The following is a 19,343-nucleotide window of genomic DNA, read 5'->3' as shown; positions in this document are numbered from 1 at the left end:
TGAAACTCTTCAGAAAAAAATCTCAACTCTGTCTTAAATGAGAGTACACTTTTTGTTTGCACAAATGCTTAATATTTCATCTAGAAATATTTCTTGTAAGAGTATATGTTAGCTCCATTTATCCACAACATTGTACCTACAATTCCAGACAAAGCCTGAGAAACTCTTAGTTGTTCCCAGCATTTTTACAATTAATACTAAGCAGTTTTCATTTTATTTAATATATCCCAACTTTTAATTTGAAAATAATTCCACATGAGCAACATATTTGTATACTTGATTTGTAACAAATCAGATTTTTATTTTAACTTCTTTTATTGTTTCAGTAACTAATTTTTTTTATTATCTAGGAGCATGTCTAGATCAGTATTTTGGATGGGGACCAATTTTGGTATCTCTTCAAGTACCGGAGCTAACAGCAGAAGAATTTCTCAAAGAGTGCTTGAATTTAGGAAGTTACTTGACACTTTATGTGTATATTCTTCAGCGTTTGAACATGGAGCAGACTCTATCCAATGAAATGAAAATGCTGGTTCTGCTTAGCAAGTGGATAGAACAAGTCTTTCCTTGGTAATATTGATTTGATTATTACATTATTTAAATAATCTAAAAGTTTTAAGTAATTTTGAAAGAACTTTCATAGGTTTTTCTTTCAAATTATAATTGAAATTTCAGACTAATGTAAAGGTGTTTTAATTTGCACAGAACTATAATTGTGTCAGGAAACTTGTATGAAATATGCGTATTGGATTTGCAAGCCAGCCTCTCTAATTTGCTTTCCATCTTCCAATTCATTTTAATTGAGTAGTTGAGAAATTGCACCTTATAATTTTTCTGTATATTTGATTGTGGTATAAAATGAAAAACGACTGATTTTAAAACCAAGGACCGGGAAAAGAATTGCACTTTCACAAACATGTTACTGGAACTCTGTCAGTTGCATTTACACTGTTGTTTTGCAAGCTTGGGGGAGGACGGTTTAAAAGGTACGGCACCTGGGTATGTGTGTGAGAGATATGAGATTTAGCCAGCAACAGGTAGTTGATTAATTTGTGCAGTTGTCACCAGTTCTGGATGCCAGAGGTTATCAGTCTAATGATAGGTCTCTGGCAGCTGGGAGGTGAACAGCTTATGGGTGTGAGTACAGTAGAAGTTTCCAGACTGCTAGAAAAGCAAGTTCTGTATCTTTAGCTTGCTGCAGTAAAAATAACCAAAGCCTGAAGAAAGCCACATGTTTTCTTTCACAAATTGCTGTAGCTGTTACCTTTAATCATTATCTTAGAGACTTGATAATCAGTGTACTAATCACCCTGTGCCACCTGTAAAACAAAATGAAAGAACTTGGAGAAAAGAAATCAAAGGACTGAAGGTTTGGGAAGCAAAAGAAACATCTCATCGAAACCTGTGGGGTGGTGCTGTTGAACTACGTTTACCTAGCTTGTTTTTCCCTCCATCCATAGCACCCTTTTTTTGGGGTTTCTGTGTCTGTCCATTTGTGTGTTTAGGTGTTTCACCTAGTAGAGTTATAGAGGTGTACAGCACGTTCTTAGTTCACAGTTTTCTTTACCAGTGGCTAGAACTTATTTATCGTAATAAATAGTAATTTTTGTTCTGGATAGGAACGTGGGTCAATGTTTTCTGTTAACTTGCTGCCATAATACAGGTGGATTGGGGACTTTGTGTGCTTTGGTTAAGTCATTAACGTTTGAAGCAATACCTGGAGGTATGAGACCTGAGAATGACTACTTCTGAAGTGGATTGTGACAGCCTTTCAATTTACACACTTGTTATTCCCACTGTCAAATAGATAATGGAATAAACATCAAACAAAAATGCTAAGAGAAAGATTTAAAATTAGGGTAACTACAGGAAAGAGTAAAATTTGAATGAAATATCAAAGGTGTTGAGACAAATGCAAGTAGAAGTTTGAGGATGAAATTATGTGCAATGTGTAAATCTGTAAGTTGCTTAGAGTTGATACTACAACAACTACACTGGTGCAGCTTGAAATTTATTGGGAGAGAGTGTTGGTGCTGAAAACACACAAAAGGGAATTTGATAACACTTAATTGAAGATGGATTTGTTTTAATACAAAAAAAAATTCATTTCAAACTTTAGGAATTATGGCTACTAATCTGGTAGATATTCAAGTGAGATTTTAAGTTATATTGAAAGTTAACATTGTTTTCTTTCTCAAACAGCAATACAAATGATGAGGCTAAGCTCTTCCTGTGGTGGCATAAAATATTGCAATTAGCATTAATTCAGCTTGAGCAGAACGATGTAACTGCATTGGAAATTTTGATCAGGATACTAAGCGAATTTCAAATGAAGCAAAGTCATCTGGCAGAGGAGAAGCTCTCTTCCGGACTTCTAGGAGCTATTGGTCTTGGAAGGAAATCTCCCCTCTCAAACAGGTGGGCATATTGTTTAAAGTTTAAAAAATATATGTTTGCATTGTAATTTTTGCCTCTGTCTTCAGTGACAAAGAAATCAATTCTTTTAGGTATGGAAAGATCACAGCATCAGTCATAACTTACTAGGTTCAAGAATATATTTTTTACTATTTAATTCATATATAAATAATATTTTACCAAGCTGTGTTCAAAACTAGAAATGTTTAATATATTTCACTGAGAAAAGTTAGCATATATATTATAAATTTAATTGCTTTAGTGTGCTTTTTAAGCCTATTTTCTGAATAATATTTCAAATTGTCTATTTGATATTCCAGGGTTATAGAATTCATAACAGTTATGAAATATTTTGCAAGTTATAATTCTAATTAACAATTGTTTTCTTGAATGTCTCATTTCAGTGTGACAGATAAAGTTCAAATGAGTTATAAACCATTCAGTCAACATTTACAGTTTGATATAAATCACTTCCATGCTTTTGTATTTCTAGCATTTCATGTTTTCAATCCCGTGCTTGTCTCTTTTCTAATGCTAATAGAGGTGGCTGGCATGGCCCAGTCCACGGTGAGTTAAAATAGGAACCTATGAAATGATTGTTTGGTTGGTAAGGGTTACAAATATATATACAATGTTGTAAATATTCAGTAAAGGAGCTGAAAGTAAATTTGTACATCAGTCTACAAATAGAAACTCAGTTTCTCTTCTGAGAAACTGCCTGACCTACTTAGTATTTCTCGCACTTTGTGTTTTATCCCAAATTTCCAGCATCTGCAGTATTTCACTTTACATATATGTGAAATGTGATTCTCTCTACACATCTGTATTCTCGAAATGTGAAGTTTGTAGTCTTTCTAATTAAATAGTTGTTAGATACCACAGGATGTAAACATTGCTGAAGAGATACTAAGTTGAAGCTTTTGGTCTTGCATTCGTCAAGATTGACACTCAAAATGGAAGAGGAACACCAATTTATACAGCATGAGAAGAAAGTGCTGATTGGTTGAGCATGGTTGGCATGAAGATGCAGCAGGAATTGTTAACGATCAATCTTAGTTGAAAATCCTCAGATTTGACTGGTACACTCTAATTAGACAGGGTGTTTCCTGGAGGAGTGCAGCTAAGATTGACCTTCTCTGTGACTCTTTTATCAATGAACAGGGTGCAATCTATGGCAAACTCTTTTGCCTACATAGAACCAGATCCACTACATTAATATGAAGCTTCTAAATCCAATGCATCATACTCCACACTTAACTGATGATACTGAATTAGTGTTTGGTGTGATCCTTCACAGTCAGGACAATAGATGCAGGAGTAGGCCATTCAGCCCTTCGAGCCTGCACCGCCATTCAATATGATCATGGCTGCTCATTCCCAATCAGTATCCTGTTCCAGCCTTATCTCCATAACCCTTGACTCCACTATCTTTAAGAGCTCTATCCAATTCTTTCTTAAATGAATCCAGAGACTGGGCCTCCACTGCCCTCTGGGGCAGAGCATTCCACACAGCCATTGAGTGGATTCACAAACTCACGTCTAATATTGGACATTGTATTCTGAGGTTTACAAACATTAACTATTTGAGCATTATTGGTGTGTTATCCTCTACAAATAGTCACAGGGACTAAAAGATTCAATTTCATGTGAATTTAAAAACCCACACAAAACAAGAATTGAATTAAGATTTCTGATTGTTTTGATTTTACAGGTTTCGAGTGGTGGCACGATGCATGTCAGCTTTCCTATTGGTACAGCTTCCTGCAGAAAACCGCATTCGATTAAAGCCTAGCTCAGAACTGCAGCTATCTCCCAAAGCACAGCAGGTATTGAGAACCTGCACAATGAATTCACTATTGCATTTCCTTTCTCATAAATAATAACAGTTAAGGAAGGCAATTCACCCCATCAGAATTCTCCTGTTGAGAAGTGTTTTACACTATCATCCACCCTAAAACTGTAGTATGTAATTAGTGAATGATTTTCCTTTATTATACTGTATCAGGAGTCAGCTCCATATGTTGATAGCTGATTGTTAGATCTGAGACTTTCGCAGATTTAAAATGGCTTTGTAAAAGAAGGAAACATGGACCTAAAATATTTGCAGGAGTCCTCTGATCACAGAGTGAGGCAAGCTTTGTGAGGCACATGTGGAATAAATTAACCTGTCTGCACTGAAATAACCGTTTTATTGAAGGATATCAAAACCAGATAACTGAGTTAACATTAAGAAATTCACATCTCCTATTTAATTAATTCTTGTATATAATTTCTCTCTTTTTCTCTCTCTCTCACCATCTTGTAAAAAGCAGTTAATGAAGAAGACACAAAAATATTTACAGGTTCTGCTACTGATGTATCTACAAGTAAACAATGAAATCAACGATGGTTTCTGCTTTCAAATCTAACACCTCAAAGACTCTATGGCCCACTTAGAATCCCTACAGGGTGGAAACAGGCCCTTCGGCCCAACAAGTCCACACCAACCCTGCGAAGAATCACCGAACCAAACCCATTCCCCTACATTTACCCCTGACTAATACACCTAACCTATACATCCCTGAACACTGGATAATTTAGCACAGTCAATTCACTTAACCTGCACATCTTTGGACTGTGGTAGGAAACCAGAGCACCACGCAGACACAGGGAGAATGTATACACTCCACACAAAGAGTCGCCCAAGGCTGGAATTGAACCAGGGTCCCTGGCACTGTGAGGCAGCAGTACTCAACACTAAGCCACTATGCCGCCCTGCTTAACCTTTATTTTTCCCTGTCTGTACCCAGACATTCTCCCTTTTAAATTTATTATTTGTGTGGTGCATTCCTTACAAAGTTTCTCAGTTATAAAATTTCTCTACTTTTCACTCAAGGAAACCTTTGTGGTTGGATCTTTCATTTCCAGAGAGCTACGTTTTAAATGTGATAGCTGCATGCTTAAAAAGAAATTAAAAGTATGATTGGGGGAAGTTTAAAACACACCTTTTTTCCCAAATCTAACAATGGCACCTTTCTCTGCGATATTATTGCATCAATCCCAGACCACTCGAGCAGTTTATTTTTAAGGCAGTTAGATGATATTAATTTGTGTAATCTTTCAGCATGAAGATACCGTTTGGGACCAGGACTGACCCCCTGGAAACATTTTAAGGAAGTAGCCTAGACCCTAACTTTTTTTTAGTTAAAAGGCAGATGTGGAGTGGATATTTCAGGTGTGATGCAGCTGGTCAAACCACACAGCTTTGAGCAAAACAGAGTTTATTTAAACACTACAGTTGAAACACAAACAAAAGAAAACAGAATTTAGAATAGTTTAACACCATGGATATCCAGTCCCTCTACACCTCCATGCACCATGACCAGGGCCTCCAAGCCCACTGTTTCTTCCTCTCCCGACGTCCCCAACAGTACCCTTCCACTGACACTCATTCATTTGGCTAAACTGGTCCTCACCCTCAATAATTTCTCCTTCCAATCCTCCCATTTCCTCCAGATGAAAGGGGTAGCCACAGGCACTCGCATGGTCCCCAGCTATGCCTGTCTCTTTGATGGCTTTATCTTGCGGAGTTACACCGGCACCATTCCCCGCTAATTGGTGACTGCTTCAGTGCCACCTCATGCTCCCATGAGGAGGTCGAACAGTTCATCAGCACATTCTACCCTGACCTTAAATTCACCTAGGCCATCTCTGACAGCTCCCACCCCTTCCTAGACCCCTCTATCTCCATCCACGACGACTGACTCAACACTGACATTTTTTACAAACCCACCGACTCCCACAGCTACCTGGATTACACCTCCTGCCACCCTACCTCTTGCAAAAATGCTATCCCTTATTCCCAATTTCTCCGCCTCCACCGTATCTGCTCCCAGGAGGACCAGTTCCACCACAGAACACACCAGATGGCCTCCTTCTTTAAAGACCAAAATTTCCCCTCCCACGTGATTGAAGATGCCCTCCAGTGCATCTTATCCACATCCCGCACCTTCGCCCTCGAACCCCATCCCTCCAACTGCAACAAGAACAGAACTCCCCCTGGTCCTCACCTTCATCCCCACCAGCCTCCGCATACATTGCATCATCTGCCAACATTTCCGCCACCTACAAACGGACCCTACCACCAGGGATATATTTCCCTCCCCACCCCTATCCACTTTCCGCAAAGACCGTTCCTTCCGCGACTACCTGGTCAGGTCCACATCACCTAACAAGCAACCCTTCTCTCCCCCCCCCCCCCCCCCCCCTCCCCGACACCTTGCCTTGCCATTGCAGGAATTGCAAAACATGCCCACACCTCCCCCCCCTCACCTCCATCCAAGGTTCCAAAGGACCCTTCCACATCTATCAAAGTTTCACCTGCACTTCCACACGTCATTTATTGTATCTGTTGCTCCCGATGCGGTCTCCTCTACATTGAGCAAACTGGACGCCTTCTTGCAGATCGCTTTAGAGAACATCTCTGGGACACCTGCACCAACCAACCAACTCCCCCTCCCACTCTGCCGAGGACATGCAAGTCCTGGGCCTTCTCCATCGCCACTCCCTTACCACCCGATGCCTGGAGGAAGAATGCCTTATCTTCTGTCTTGGGACCCTTCAATACCAGGGCATCAATTTGGACTTCACCAGTTTCCAAATTTCACCCCCCACCCATCTTATCCCAGTTCAGCATCGCCCTCATGACCTATCCCACCTGTCCATCTTCCTTCCCACCTATCAGCTCCATCCTCCTCTCCGAACTATCACCTTTACCCCCACCTCCAACCACCCACCTCACTCTCACTCATCAGCCTCATTCCTGATGAAGGGCTCCAGCCCGAAATGTTGATCTTCCCGCTCCTTGGATACTGCCTGACCTGATGTGCTTTTCCAGCAACACACTCTCAACTCTGATCTTCAGCATCTGCAGACTTCACTGTCTCCTATTGGCAAACTTAACTGACCCGACATAGCAACTTAACTAAGGAGCTGTTCCAATTCCTGTAACATCCCACAAAAAAAACCCCTTGGCAATAGATAAATTCAAACACAGGTTCTTATAGGCAGGAAAGATTTCAGAGACAAAAGTCAGTCAAGAATCATCTGCTGAAGCTTGGAACCTTTCTCTGGACTGTAGGAGCTTCTGCTACAACTTAACTAGCAGCTTCTCAATGTTACAACTAAGCCAAACTAGAAAAAACCCTGAACTGGGAGAACTGGCCACTCCCCTGCCATTGTTAAATTAGACATTTCGGTACCTCTGCTTTTACGACCTCTATTGAATAAAACTCAAGGATAAAATAACCTTTTTAAAGTGACAGCATTGTCACAATGCCTTAGTCACTTCCACCTTCAGTAGCGGCAGAAACTAAGTACAGGAAGATACGATGCCTCAATAATAATGATATTGACTAGAATCCATAAACCCAGGGTTATGTTCTAGGGTCACAAAAACAGAAATTGCTTGGAAAGCTCAGCAGGTTTGGCAGCATTCATGGACAGAAATCAGAGTTATGTTCTGGAGACATGAGTTTGAATCTCACCGTGACAGACAGTGAAATTTGAATTCAGTAAAACTTTCATTTAAAACATAGCTTAATACTAACAACCATTGTAACGTCTGTAGATTTTCCTTTAGGCAAGGATATTTACCATCTTTACTGGATCTTCTAGACAGTTAAGGATGGATAATAAACGTTGGCCTAACCAGCAATCCTAACCTCCCATGAAAAATAAAAATCACTGGTAGCCTGCTTGTAGTTACTGTATCTCCAATGTATGTAATCAGTAAGTATGAAACCCAGGCGATGTCTGAGATATTATCACAGTGTAAATAATAATGCTCATAAACGTCTTCAGAACTGGGTCACTGGGCTCAAACATTAATTCTGTTTTCTCTCGACAGATGCTGCCAGACCTGCTGAGTTTCTACAGCAATGTCTGTTTTTGTTTCAGATCTTCAACATACACAGTTCTTTATTTTATACTTGTATAGTTTGTGTCTTTGCACTAAGTGCAAAGGTCCCTTTCACATCTTAATTTAACCCATTTTACATGTCACTTTTTCTTTCCTCATTAACAATTCACAATTACCCAATTAACCTATTAACTGGGCCACTAATCACTGGGACCATCCAGTTCCCAATCCATGTCTGTATATTACCCCAGTGCCATCCATTTTAATTTTAACATGCTAATTTCTTAAATCTTCTGAAACCCCAGGTAAACCACATCGACTGGCTACCTCTTATCAACTCTAGTAGTTATATCCTCTCAAAATTCCAGTGGAGTTATCAAATTTGATTTCCATTTCACAAATCCTTGCCAACTCTGTAAACCTGTCACTGTTTTCAAGTGCTGTGCTATTAAATCTTTTATAAGGGACTCTAGCATTTTCACTGCAATTAATGTAAAGCTAACCAGTCCAAAATTCCATGTTTCATCTATCTATTTTTTAAAATAATTGGATTACATCAGCAAGTTTCAGTCCAATCCATAGGAGCTGTTCTAGAGTCTATAGCATATTAAAAGATGACACCAATGCATCCATTATTTCTCTACTTTCTTAAGTAACTGGGGATGTAGATTATTGGGTCCTGGGGATTTATTGGCCTTTAATCCCATCAATCTTTCAACACCATGCCCCTACTAATACTGATTTCCTTCAGTTCCTCCTTCTCACTTGACCCTGTGTTCCCCAACATTTGTGGACTTTTTTTTATTCGGCTGTAGTGGTCCCATAATATATGCAAGCAAAAGGTTTCATTGTATTCCACTTACTATATCAGCTATTGAAGGCATTTTGTTTTCATGTAATGCAATCAAGAGTTCACCTATTTAACAAAGTATATTCACCAGCTGATCCCCAAAACCTGTCCATAATTACATGGCACAAGGCAGTATATGATGGAATATTCCTCACTAGCCTGGATTAGTCATAAAGGCTTAGAGATTTACAATGCAGAAGGAGGCCCATCATGTCCATATTGATCAAAAACAGTCATCTCACTATCCTAATTCCGGTTTTTCAGCACTTGGATGACTAGGTCTCACTCTAAAGCTTGATACCATTCAGTACGAAGCAGCTCATTTGGTAGGCTTCACATCCACAAAAATTCAATCCTCCTCCTACCAACACTCAATAGTAGCTTCCTGTAGCTTCTGTGCTGCAGAAATTCCCCAAGGCTTGTTAGACAGCACCTTCCAAATCCATGTCCACTCCCTATCTATCCAATAAGGATAGTAAATACATGAGAGCATCACCTGCTGCAAATGTGCCTCTAAGCCACTCACTATTATGATATGGAAATCTGTCGTTGTTCCTGCACTATAGCATGTTAAAATCCTGGAATTCACTCTATATCAGCACTCTGGCAGTTTAAGAAGGCAGCTTCCCAAGGGCAACTACCAATAGATAATAAATGCTGCCTCATCCAGGAAAGCCCATATCCACGAAAAAAAATAAAATCGTAAAATCACTACTAACCATTTTTACTTTGCCAACTAAGTAGTTTTAATATAAGCAATATTTCTCAATTGTGAAAGATGTTATTCTGTACTTCAAAGAATTATTTTTCTTTTTCTTTCTCTATTTCAGGCCCTGAATGGACTTGAATCAATGTCATTGAGCAAGTATGCAGATTACCAAGAAGAAATTTCACAGGCTACGTTATTTATCAAGAACCCAAACTATTGTCTTTTGGATGGCAACAAACTATTAGCTATTCTTCTGAGTTTCCTTTACCCTGACACACACTATCTGGACATTATTCGCTAAATATTTTGCCACAGCAGCAAGTCCAATATTTTCATTAAAATGAATTCATAAGAAAAATGGAGAGACAGTATCTCCACTGATGGAATTTTAAGTAAATTACTGCATTAATAAATTAGTTCAGGTTATTAGCTTGTTTAATAAGAGCTCTTTACAGAAATTCTTTAGAAATAAACAAAGTCATTGTTAAAGGATATCAGCCTACTACTTGATAATCCACAGTTTTGTATTTATGTACTAAAATCTGATGTGTAATATCAGTGAGTTTCAAACATTTCTATTGTTGATAAAGCATATTCTACATCTTAAGTCCTCTGTTATGAAATAATCAATTAAATATTGCACCTTGCATTCAACAAATGAAGAAAAACAAATTAACTGATGCAAGTAAGGATATGAGCAACAGACATTTGGGTGAAGTTTGGTTATAATGGAAATTACAAAGCCAAAACAGAAATGTGGTAATTAGTTGACTTTAAAAGTAATCAATCATCTATTGAACCCATTCTTAAATGTTCACGTGATCTGTCTTTTATCTGCTAATTTTGCTTGTGCATTCCACAGCCTTGTAACCCTTAGCATAAAGAAACAAAACTCTTGTTCTCCATCTTTGATTTTTTTCAATTAGTCTTAAACCTTGTTTTGGACCCAAGAATCACAGGAAGTAGTTTTTATGTATTGTGTTCCATTCCTTTCTAATTTTAAATGCCTCTATCAAATATCTGTAATTTATTGAAATTATATTTGAAGGAAAGTTGTTTTCTGACTGCATAAACCAAACAATTTTTTATTCTCAATTATCAGTTACTTGAAGTGGAATTCTGTGGTTAAGTATCATTAGTCTTGAAATTATCTATGGAAATGCAATGAATAATTAATATATTCACTTGGAATCCAGATCTCTGCTATTTTAAATGTGAAACCATTTATGTGTATTCTTTTTTAAAATGGGCTTCTTTAAAATAGCGCTTTGAAATCAGAAAGTAGCAACAGCCTTTCTGTGAGTGCCTTTATCTTTTCACATGTAAGCACACGATGCAAATAAACTATAATGTACTTTTAATTTTCATAAATATTTTGACATTCAGCTGATGGTATCAAGATTATTTAACAAAATATGTTGTGACATTATAGGTGCCATATCATCTGAAAATTCTATATATTGAATATTATACTAATAAAGTTGAAGACTTTCATTATTACATAATGAATGTGCAGTGGCAAACTGGACTTGTATGCATATTCACCTGGGAAAATGATCTAATGCTAGTCAAACTATATCCTTTTTGTTAAAATGACATTCAAGTTAATTGATGAATTGTTAATGATAGTGAATCTCAGATGCTATTAGTTATGGAACAAGAAATAGTAAACTCATAACAGTCAAGATCTAAATTAGGTAAATTAGTTTAATAAACGTTTCATGAACCAGATAGTAAAGCGTACAGCAACTACAATATTCCTCAATGAATGCAGGAAAGCATTTTGTCACAAACTTATATTTTAAAATATCTAATTCTAACTGAATAATTTTTTGTTTAAAAAGTCGAGCTGTTTAAGTGATTTAATCTGTATGATTCAAGTTATTGAAAGCACATATTGGATGCTGCTATTCGTGATGTGATGCTCTTCATTTTACAGAACTGAGTAAAATTGAGTTCAAGTGAAATCCGTGGTACCTTCCACAATGTGAAGGATTTCTTGCACTCTTTCTTTAGACATTCAACTTCAAAGTCATTTTTTTTTTACATTGGTATTATTTTGATGGAAGCTACTGCTAGGCTGATGTTTGAAGTGTCAAATAAGATTCAGTTAATACTTAAAATGTGCAATATAATGCTTCTAAAGTGGCTCTTCCTGTAAAAAAAATGTTTTTTATGAAATTGGAAGTACATGTGTATTTGATATTTAATAACTGTACATTGACAATAATCTTTATCAAGTGTGGTTTTATTTTTGAGCAGTGTTGTATATAAGCTACATTGTGGTCTTTTATTCTTTTGTGTTCACAAACTTTGAATCTTGAATGTTAATGTACAGTATGAAAATACAGAAAAGAATAAACTTATTTCCTTTCTAAGTGTATCAGTGTATTTCCCTTATGATTCAAAGTGCATTTCGGAAGTGTAAATGATTTTGTTTAGTTTGGTAGAATTAGGTATTTTTACTCAAAACATTAACTCTGCTTTTTTCTCTACAAAATTAAAAATCACACAACACCAGGTTATAGTCCAACAGGTTTATTTGGAAGCACTAGCTTTTGGAGCATTGCTCCTTCATCAGGTGGACAACCACCTGATAAAGGAGCAGCATTCCGAAAGTTGGTGCTTCCACATAAACCTGTTGGACTATAACCTGGTGTTGTTTGATTTTTAACTTTGTACACCCCAGTCTAACACCATCACCTCCAAATCTTTCTGTACAGATGGTGCCAGACCCACTGAGTTGTTCCAGTATTTCCTGATTATACTTGCATGTAAAATGTCTATTTTATACATATGATAGTCATCACTTAGTTACAGTATAGAATTGTAAGCTTGTATTTACTCACAACTTGTTTGCAGCAATCTCGCCAATTTCTCTATTGCCATAGCCCTCTTCAGCATTAGGGCTATCCAGTAGAGCTACCCAAACTGGGTGTCCAAATACCAAGTGGGTTCCTGACCTCCAAGGCAGCAATGCCAAGGGGTTTCAATTTGCTTAAAATAGCAGTACCCCTGCTCTAATGGGTCCCTATTCTCACTACCCATTCTCATACTTTTTACTGAGGTATCCCAACAATTTTCAATCCTCGATATGGTATCAGAGCGGGGAAACAGTTTGGGAAGCACCACTCATGAATATTCTAATATTCTGAATTCTCAGAACTAAAAACAAAAAATAGTTTTCTCTGCCTGGAGCAGAGACCTTGCAGAAATCATGGAGTAATCTTTGGGACCCCAAACAAGGATGATGAACTGTGGAGTACTTCTTGTTTCTATCTCAAAATGACCCTGATTGTGGTGACAGAACACTTCTCATTGTATCTCCCAGATATATCTGACAATAAATCATTCAGAAAATTCACTGTATAGTTGGTTCTGCTATAGTGCATTTTCGTGCAATCCCGTATTATAAAAAAATCATGTAATAGCAACGTCACTTAAACTAATGGGGCCAGAATCATGTTATAACCAATACACACTTTAAAAGTTTGAGCTTTAGAAACAGTGTCCCCAGTTCAACAATCGCGTTATAGAGAATTTGCATTAATAAAACGCGCATTACAGCAGAACGACCTGCATCTGTGAGTTCACAACTCGCAAATTTGTCTATCTGCACTGGAAATTAAGGAGCAACTAAATTCAACATCTGCAGCCACACTCTCATTTCTGTGTTTTTTGACCTGTGCTTTAACTCTCAAATGTCATCATTCATGGGTGTTCTCAGATACAGAACCTTCACATATGGAGGAATGACTATACATATAGGAAGCATTGATTAATTCCCTCAATAAACTAAGACTGTTTCATATCAATAATCTTACACATGATTTTAGAATTTTATTCAACTTGCCTTTCCTGTAGGGGTAGGTCATTACAATCAATACAAGGATCACTTCTAGGAAAGATGAAGCTAGGTATTCTCCAACTCATTATGTGCCACCTTGAGATTGAGTAACAAATAATTGTACATTGATAATCTTGTCTGTCATCTCTTTTCTGCTGGCCACATGTTCTATTACAATAAGAGAATAACAAATATCATCATTTAATTCAGTAGTACAACCTAGAACTGAGGAAGTAGGGAACTTGTGAATCAAAAAACATGAAACTGGCAATAAGTACTAAGAATGATGAAAACCACCAATTCTAAATCTTCAAACAACCCATCAAAAATTTAAATCAATGAAATTACTTAGGAAAAAGAATATGCAAATGAACTTAAGAAATCAATCATGTGGCTGTTACAGTCTGCCATATGTGCCATTCAGTATGATCATCTTTGAAAATGACTGATCTTCGGTATGATTTGGCGATGCCGGTGTTGGACTAGGGTGAACAAAGATAAAAATCACACAACACCAGATTTGATGAAGGGCTTTTGCCCGAAACGTCGATTTCACTGCTTCTTGGATGCTGCCTAAACTACTGTGCTCTTCCAGCACCACTAATCCAGAAGCTGGTTTCCAGCATCTGCAGTCATTGTTTTTACCTCCTTAATTGGAAGCACACCAGCTTTCGGAGCGCCGCTTCTTCATCAGGTGATTATGGAGGACACAATTGTAAGGTACAGAATTTATAGCAAAAATTTAGTGTGATATAACTGAAATTGTACATTGAAAAATACCTTGTCTGTTGAGTCTTTCATCTGTTCAAATACCATGATAGGTTCACTTCTTTCATGTGTAAATCACAAAACCTTTTTGTTTAAATTGCATTCTCAGGTTAGCTGTAACAATTGATGTTAGCTAGACAATATGTTGAAAGTGTTGGCCCCCTGTGGTCTCTGTCTATGCCATGATGTTTAGATTGATTCTAATCTAAAAAGTGAGATCAGAGTTTTACATGAATGTATGCAGTTTTTGAGCGAAGTACAATGTAACTTTGCAAGTACAAATTCACCCCACATTATATGTGTGTGTAGTGTGTCTTATGTCTGTGAGGGGATGCATGTGTGAGTGTGGGAGTGTGTGTGTGTGTGTGTCTGGGCTGGGGAGTTGTGAGTGTCTGTGTATGTGTGTGTATAGTGCAATGGTGGTCACCTGTAGTGTGACATGAACCCAAGGTCCTGTTGAGGCCCTCCCTATGGCTATGGAATTTAGTTATCAGCCTCTGCTCGGCCATTTTTTGCTGCTGCCTGTCCCGAAGTCTGCTTTGGAGGATGGTCACCCGAAGGTCCAAGGTTGAATGTCCTGGACCACTGAAGTGTTCCCCAACTGGGAGTCAGTGTGTCTTCTAAGCAGCTAAAATTTTAAAACTTGTAGATTTCATCACAATGGCTACATTTAACTTTGGAATTGTCATTGGGTTCATGGCTATCTTTATTACCTTTTAATCTAAGTTACCACCAAATCTTGCTTTGTATTTTGCTGACATTATTTGGAGATGTCTGTGTTAGATTGGGGTGTATGAAGTTAAAAATCACACAACACCAGATTTATTTGGAAGCACTAGCTTTCTGAGCACTGCTGCTTCATCAGGTGGTTGTGACAGCTGTTATTATGTTCACTAAAAACAAGTCCTACAATTTGAATGGGTTCAGTGTGTTCTATTTCACTTTATGTATGAAGAGAATTAAGACAACCCAAATCATGCAATGCTACCCAAGTTGCCTGCATTTTTAGTTTCAAATTTTCAAATACAATGATCTTTCAAAAGATTTGTTTGGGTAAACTTCACAGGCTGAGAGTGCAAGAAAAATGTTCATTCCAAAAATAACTACATCTCATTTTTTGTTCTGAAGTTTACAGAAGGTTTAAAATTTGAAGAGTTCTGGACTTGAAGTTGGTTCTCAATTTTCCATATGAAGTGTTTTTTTCCTATAGCCAAAAATTTTTGTAGAAGTTTAAAAAGGCTGATATTGTAAAATGAGGACTGGGAACTTTTTGTATCCCAGCAATGGAGGATGAAGAAACTTAAGGGAAGTGTAGAATGTAAATGTGACAACATTACTGATGAAATAAAATTGATCAAGAGTTGACAGGTCTGCAAAGGACACCTGCGGGAGATTGTGATAGCAAATTTAAAGAACTTAGTATGAGAGATAATGTACTTCTATGCATTAAAGATTTGCTAACAGATGGAAAGTAGGCTGAGCAGAAATGGATCTTTCTGGTCTTAATAGACTGCGACTAATGCATGCCTCAATAATCAATGCTTGGTCCTTAGCTGCTCACAATGTACATCGATGGTTTGGATGTCTAACCAGATACAATATTACCAAATTTGCAGATCTCACAAAGCTAAGCATGAATATGTGTTGTCAGGAAAATGTGGAATGAATTCAAGAGGATTTGGCCAAGCTTATAGAGTGGAAAAGAATATGGCAGATAGAACATCCATGTGGAAAAATGTGAGGTTTTCCACTTTGGTAAAAAGAACATATAGGCAGAATATTTGAAAACCGGTAAGAGATTGAAAAGTGTAGATGTGCCATGGGGCCTCAATGCTCTTGATAATTTACTGAAGGTTAATATGCAGGTCCACCAAGTTGTTCAGAAGTTTAATAGAATGTTAGCTTTTATCAGAAGAGAATGTGAGATCCTACGGAGTGTTGCTGAACAAAGAGACCTTGGAGTGTAGGTTCATAGTTCCTTGAAAGTAGTCGCAGATAGCTCGGATAATGAAGAAAGCATTTGGTATGCTTTCCTTTATTGGTCAGAGTATTGAGTATTGAAATTGGGATGTCATGTCGCGTCTGTACAGGACATTGGTTAGGGCACTTTTGGAATATTGTGTGCAGTTCTGGTCTCCTCCTTATTGAAAAGTAGTTGTGAAACTTAATAAGGTTCAGAAAAGATTTACAAGGATGTTGCCAGGTTTGTAGAATTTGAGCTATAGAGAGAGGCTGAATAGGCTGGGACTCTTTTCCCTACAGCATCAGAGGCTGAGGGGTGACCTTATAGAGATTTGTAAAATCATGAGGGGTAGGGACAGGATAAATAGAGAAAGTCTTTTTCCTATGGTGGGGGAGTCCAGAACTAGAGGGCATAGGTTTAGGGTGAGAGGCAAAAGATATAAAAGGGACCTTTTTCATGCAGAGGATGTGCATATATGGAATAAGGTGCCAGAGGAAGTGGTGGAGGCTGATACAATTATAGCAATTAAAAGGCATCGGAATGGGTATATGAATAGGAAGGGTTTGGAGGGATATGGTCAAGTGCTGACAAATGGAATTAGATTAGGTTAGGATATCTGGGTGACATGGAGACGTTGGACCTAAAGATCTGTTTCCATGCAGTATACGTCTATGACTCTTTAAGTCTATCTTCAATTGTATAGGAGCTTGACCAGACTGCAATTGGAGTAGTGTGCAGATTTGTTTTCAGGAGGAAGTGCAATAATGGTTCATTAGAACTTGTTCCTGGGATGATGGGACTGTCCTAAGAAAAGAGATTGGGCAAACTGTATTCTGTAGTGTTTCAAAGAATGAAAGGTGATCTCATTGAAACTTACAAAATACTTAAAGGTCTAGTCAGCGTAGATGCAGGTAAGCTATTTCACTGGTGGGGAGTCAAAAATCAGGAGCCATAATTTAAAAATAGAGGATACCTTTTGGATCTGAGATGAGTTTTTTTTATGAGTTGGTGAATCTTTAGAATTCTCTACTCCAGGGACTGTGGAAGCTCAATCTTGGAGCATATTTAAAGGAGAGATTGATAAATTTTGTTTATCAATGGCATAAAAGATTGTGGGTAAAAGGCATTGAAGTCATGATTATATTAAATGGTGAAGCAGGCTTCTCCTGTTTCTAAATTTCAGAACAAATTACAACATTGAATTTAAGTTGAATTTAAGACCTATAAACAAATGCTGTAATTTCATCTCCCCATTGTTGTTGGGTTGTGCCTTCCTTCCCTATTGCTGACAGAAAATTGATTGATCAGTGAACCAGTCACCAAATGGCCCCTTAAATAAATCTCAGATACTTCAATCTGGCAGTTCAAAGAAGCATTCATGCTACCAAATCTTGCACAAATTCTTGAACATGTTACTAAGTTTGAAAACAGTGTTGGTTTTGTATATGTCAAGGTGGATTTTTTCACAAAGGTTAAAAATTACTCTTAAAGTAAAACTTACTTTCAATTTTATGTATCCTTATTGTCTTTCTGCAGTAAATTGAACTTCCAACAATTCCTTAAATATATATCGGGCAGAATAATACCAAAATAAGACATAGCTAAATTTGGCAATATCAATATTAGGGAATAGAAACAGGTCAAAGATAGTAGTCAGATTCATTGAATTTTCTTTCAACTGGGAATACAACTTGTTTCTTTATAATTCATAATTCTTAAAAGCATTCTTTAATCAGAAAAGCATGTAGACATAAGTTACATGAATTTTGTTTTATCCACTGAAAAGATGAATGTATTAAAGATTTTTTTTTGACCTTTCAGCATTGTGAACAGAAATGTATGCTGTGTGTTTTGGTCATCAGACCAGTGATTCAAGCTACTTCCAAATATTTTTCAGGCCACTGTTTAGAGTAATTTAAGGGGAAGATGATAGCCTAGTGATACTATCAATAGCCTGTTAATCCAAAAACTCATGTAATGTTCTGGGGACCTGGGATCAAATCTTGCCATGGCAAATGCTGGAATTTGAATTCAATAAAAATTTGGAATTAAGAGATGGTCAATGACCGTGAATCCACTGCTGATTGATGGGGAAAACTTATCTGGTTCACTAATCTCCTTCAGGGAAGGAAACCACTGTTCTTACCTGGTCTGGCCTGTATGTGACTCCAGATGCACAGCAATGTGGTTGACTCTTAACAGCCCTCTGGGCAATTAGGGATGGGCAATAGATGCTTGCCCAGCCAGCAACAGCCTCGTTCCATGAATGAATAAAGAAAAGTAATCATGCTGCCAGAGCAGAAGATGATAGTAACAAAGTATTCCCAAAAATAAATTGTGTACACCAGGAGTATTGCAGGCCCTTCAAAGTGAGAGACATATGTTTCTACAAGAGAACAACAGCTAAACTGATATTTAGAACCATGTATCTACAACAGATCCTATGCCTAAACATTGCTTCCTTCTTTTAGCTTCTCCTGTTTTGTTTGGGATCATGAAAATATTGGTTGGACACCCTTCTCTGTTTGCTCCTATAACAATCCCATTAATGTCTCTCATCATCAGACCCTTCCATCTGATCTTAGGGCTTCCCCTTCTTCATGATACTGCTATCTCCAACACTTCATGTAATCACACTCGAAGACATGATTCAATTTCAATATCTTCCCAGCATTTATTACAATGCTTCCACAGTGATCATTGATCCCCTGATGTACTGGTTTCTGTTCTTTTCCTGTTTTTAACTACTTCACATATTCATCCATACATCCACATATTATTTATACCTTGTAAATTGCTCCTCATTTTGCCTATGTTTCTGCACTACATTGGAAGGCCAGTCTCTCAACTGTCTTGTAACTTCTTTACAGAAGTTTCAGTAGTACTTTCCTA

At 37.6% G+C, this 19,343-nt stretch overlaps 1 protein-coding gene across 4 annotated transcripts in view; it reads left to right on the top strand.

The window, feature by feature from the left end:
- The window catches only part of epg5 (ectopic P-granules autophagy protein 5 homolog (C. elegans)), a 147,783-nt gene extending 135,562 nt beyond the window's left edge, over positions 1 to 12,221 (top strand). For 2 of the 4 annotated variants that reach the window (XM_072571786.1, XM_072571774.1), the window contains 4 exons: positions 351 to 570; positions 2,203 to 2,418; positions 4,127 to 4,241; positions 9,995 to 12,220. In XM_072571786.1, the coding sequence (XP_072427887.1) occupies positions 351 to 570; positions 2,203 to 2,418; positions 4,127 to 4,241; positions 9,995 to 10,174 (731 nt within the window). In that variant the 3' untranslated portion in view covers positions 10,175 to 12,220. Of the gene's footprint in view, positions 1 to 350; positions 571 to 2,202; positions 2,419 to 4,126; positions 4,242 to 9,994 lie in introns of those variants that run through there. The other 2 variants (XM_072571781.1, XM_072571791.1) reach the window with 2 other exon arrangements.
- The last annotated feature ends 7,122 nt before the right edge of the window (positions 12,222 to 19,343 follow it).

The sequence above is a fragment of the Chiloscyllium punctatum genome, chromosome 1 (genome assembly GCF_047496795.1).
Source record: "Chiloscyllium punctatum isolate Juve2018m chromosome 1, sChiPun1.3, whole genome shotgun sequence".
NCBI classification, from domain to species: domain Eukaryota; kingdom Metazoa; phylum Chordata; class Chondrichthyes; order Orectolobiformes; family Hemiscylliidae; genus Chiloscyllium; species Chiloscyllium punctatum.
Note: the sequence above shows the minus strand (reverse complement) of the source record. Positions and strands in the feature narration are given on the sequence as shown.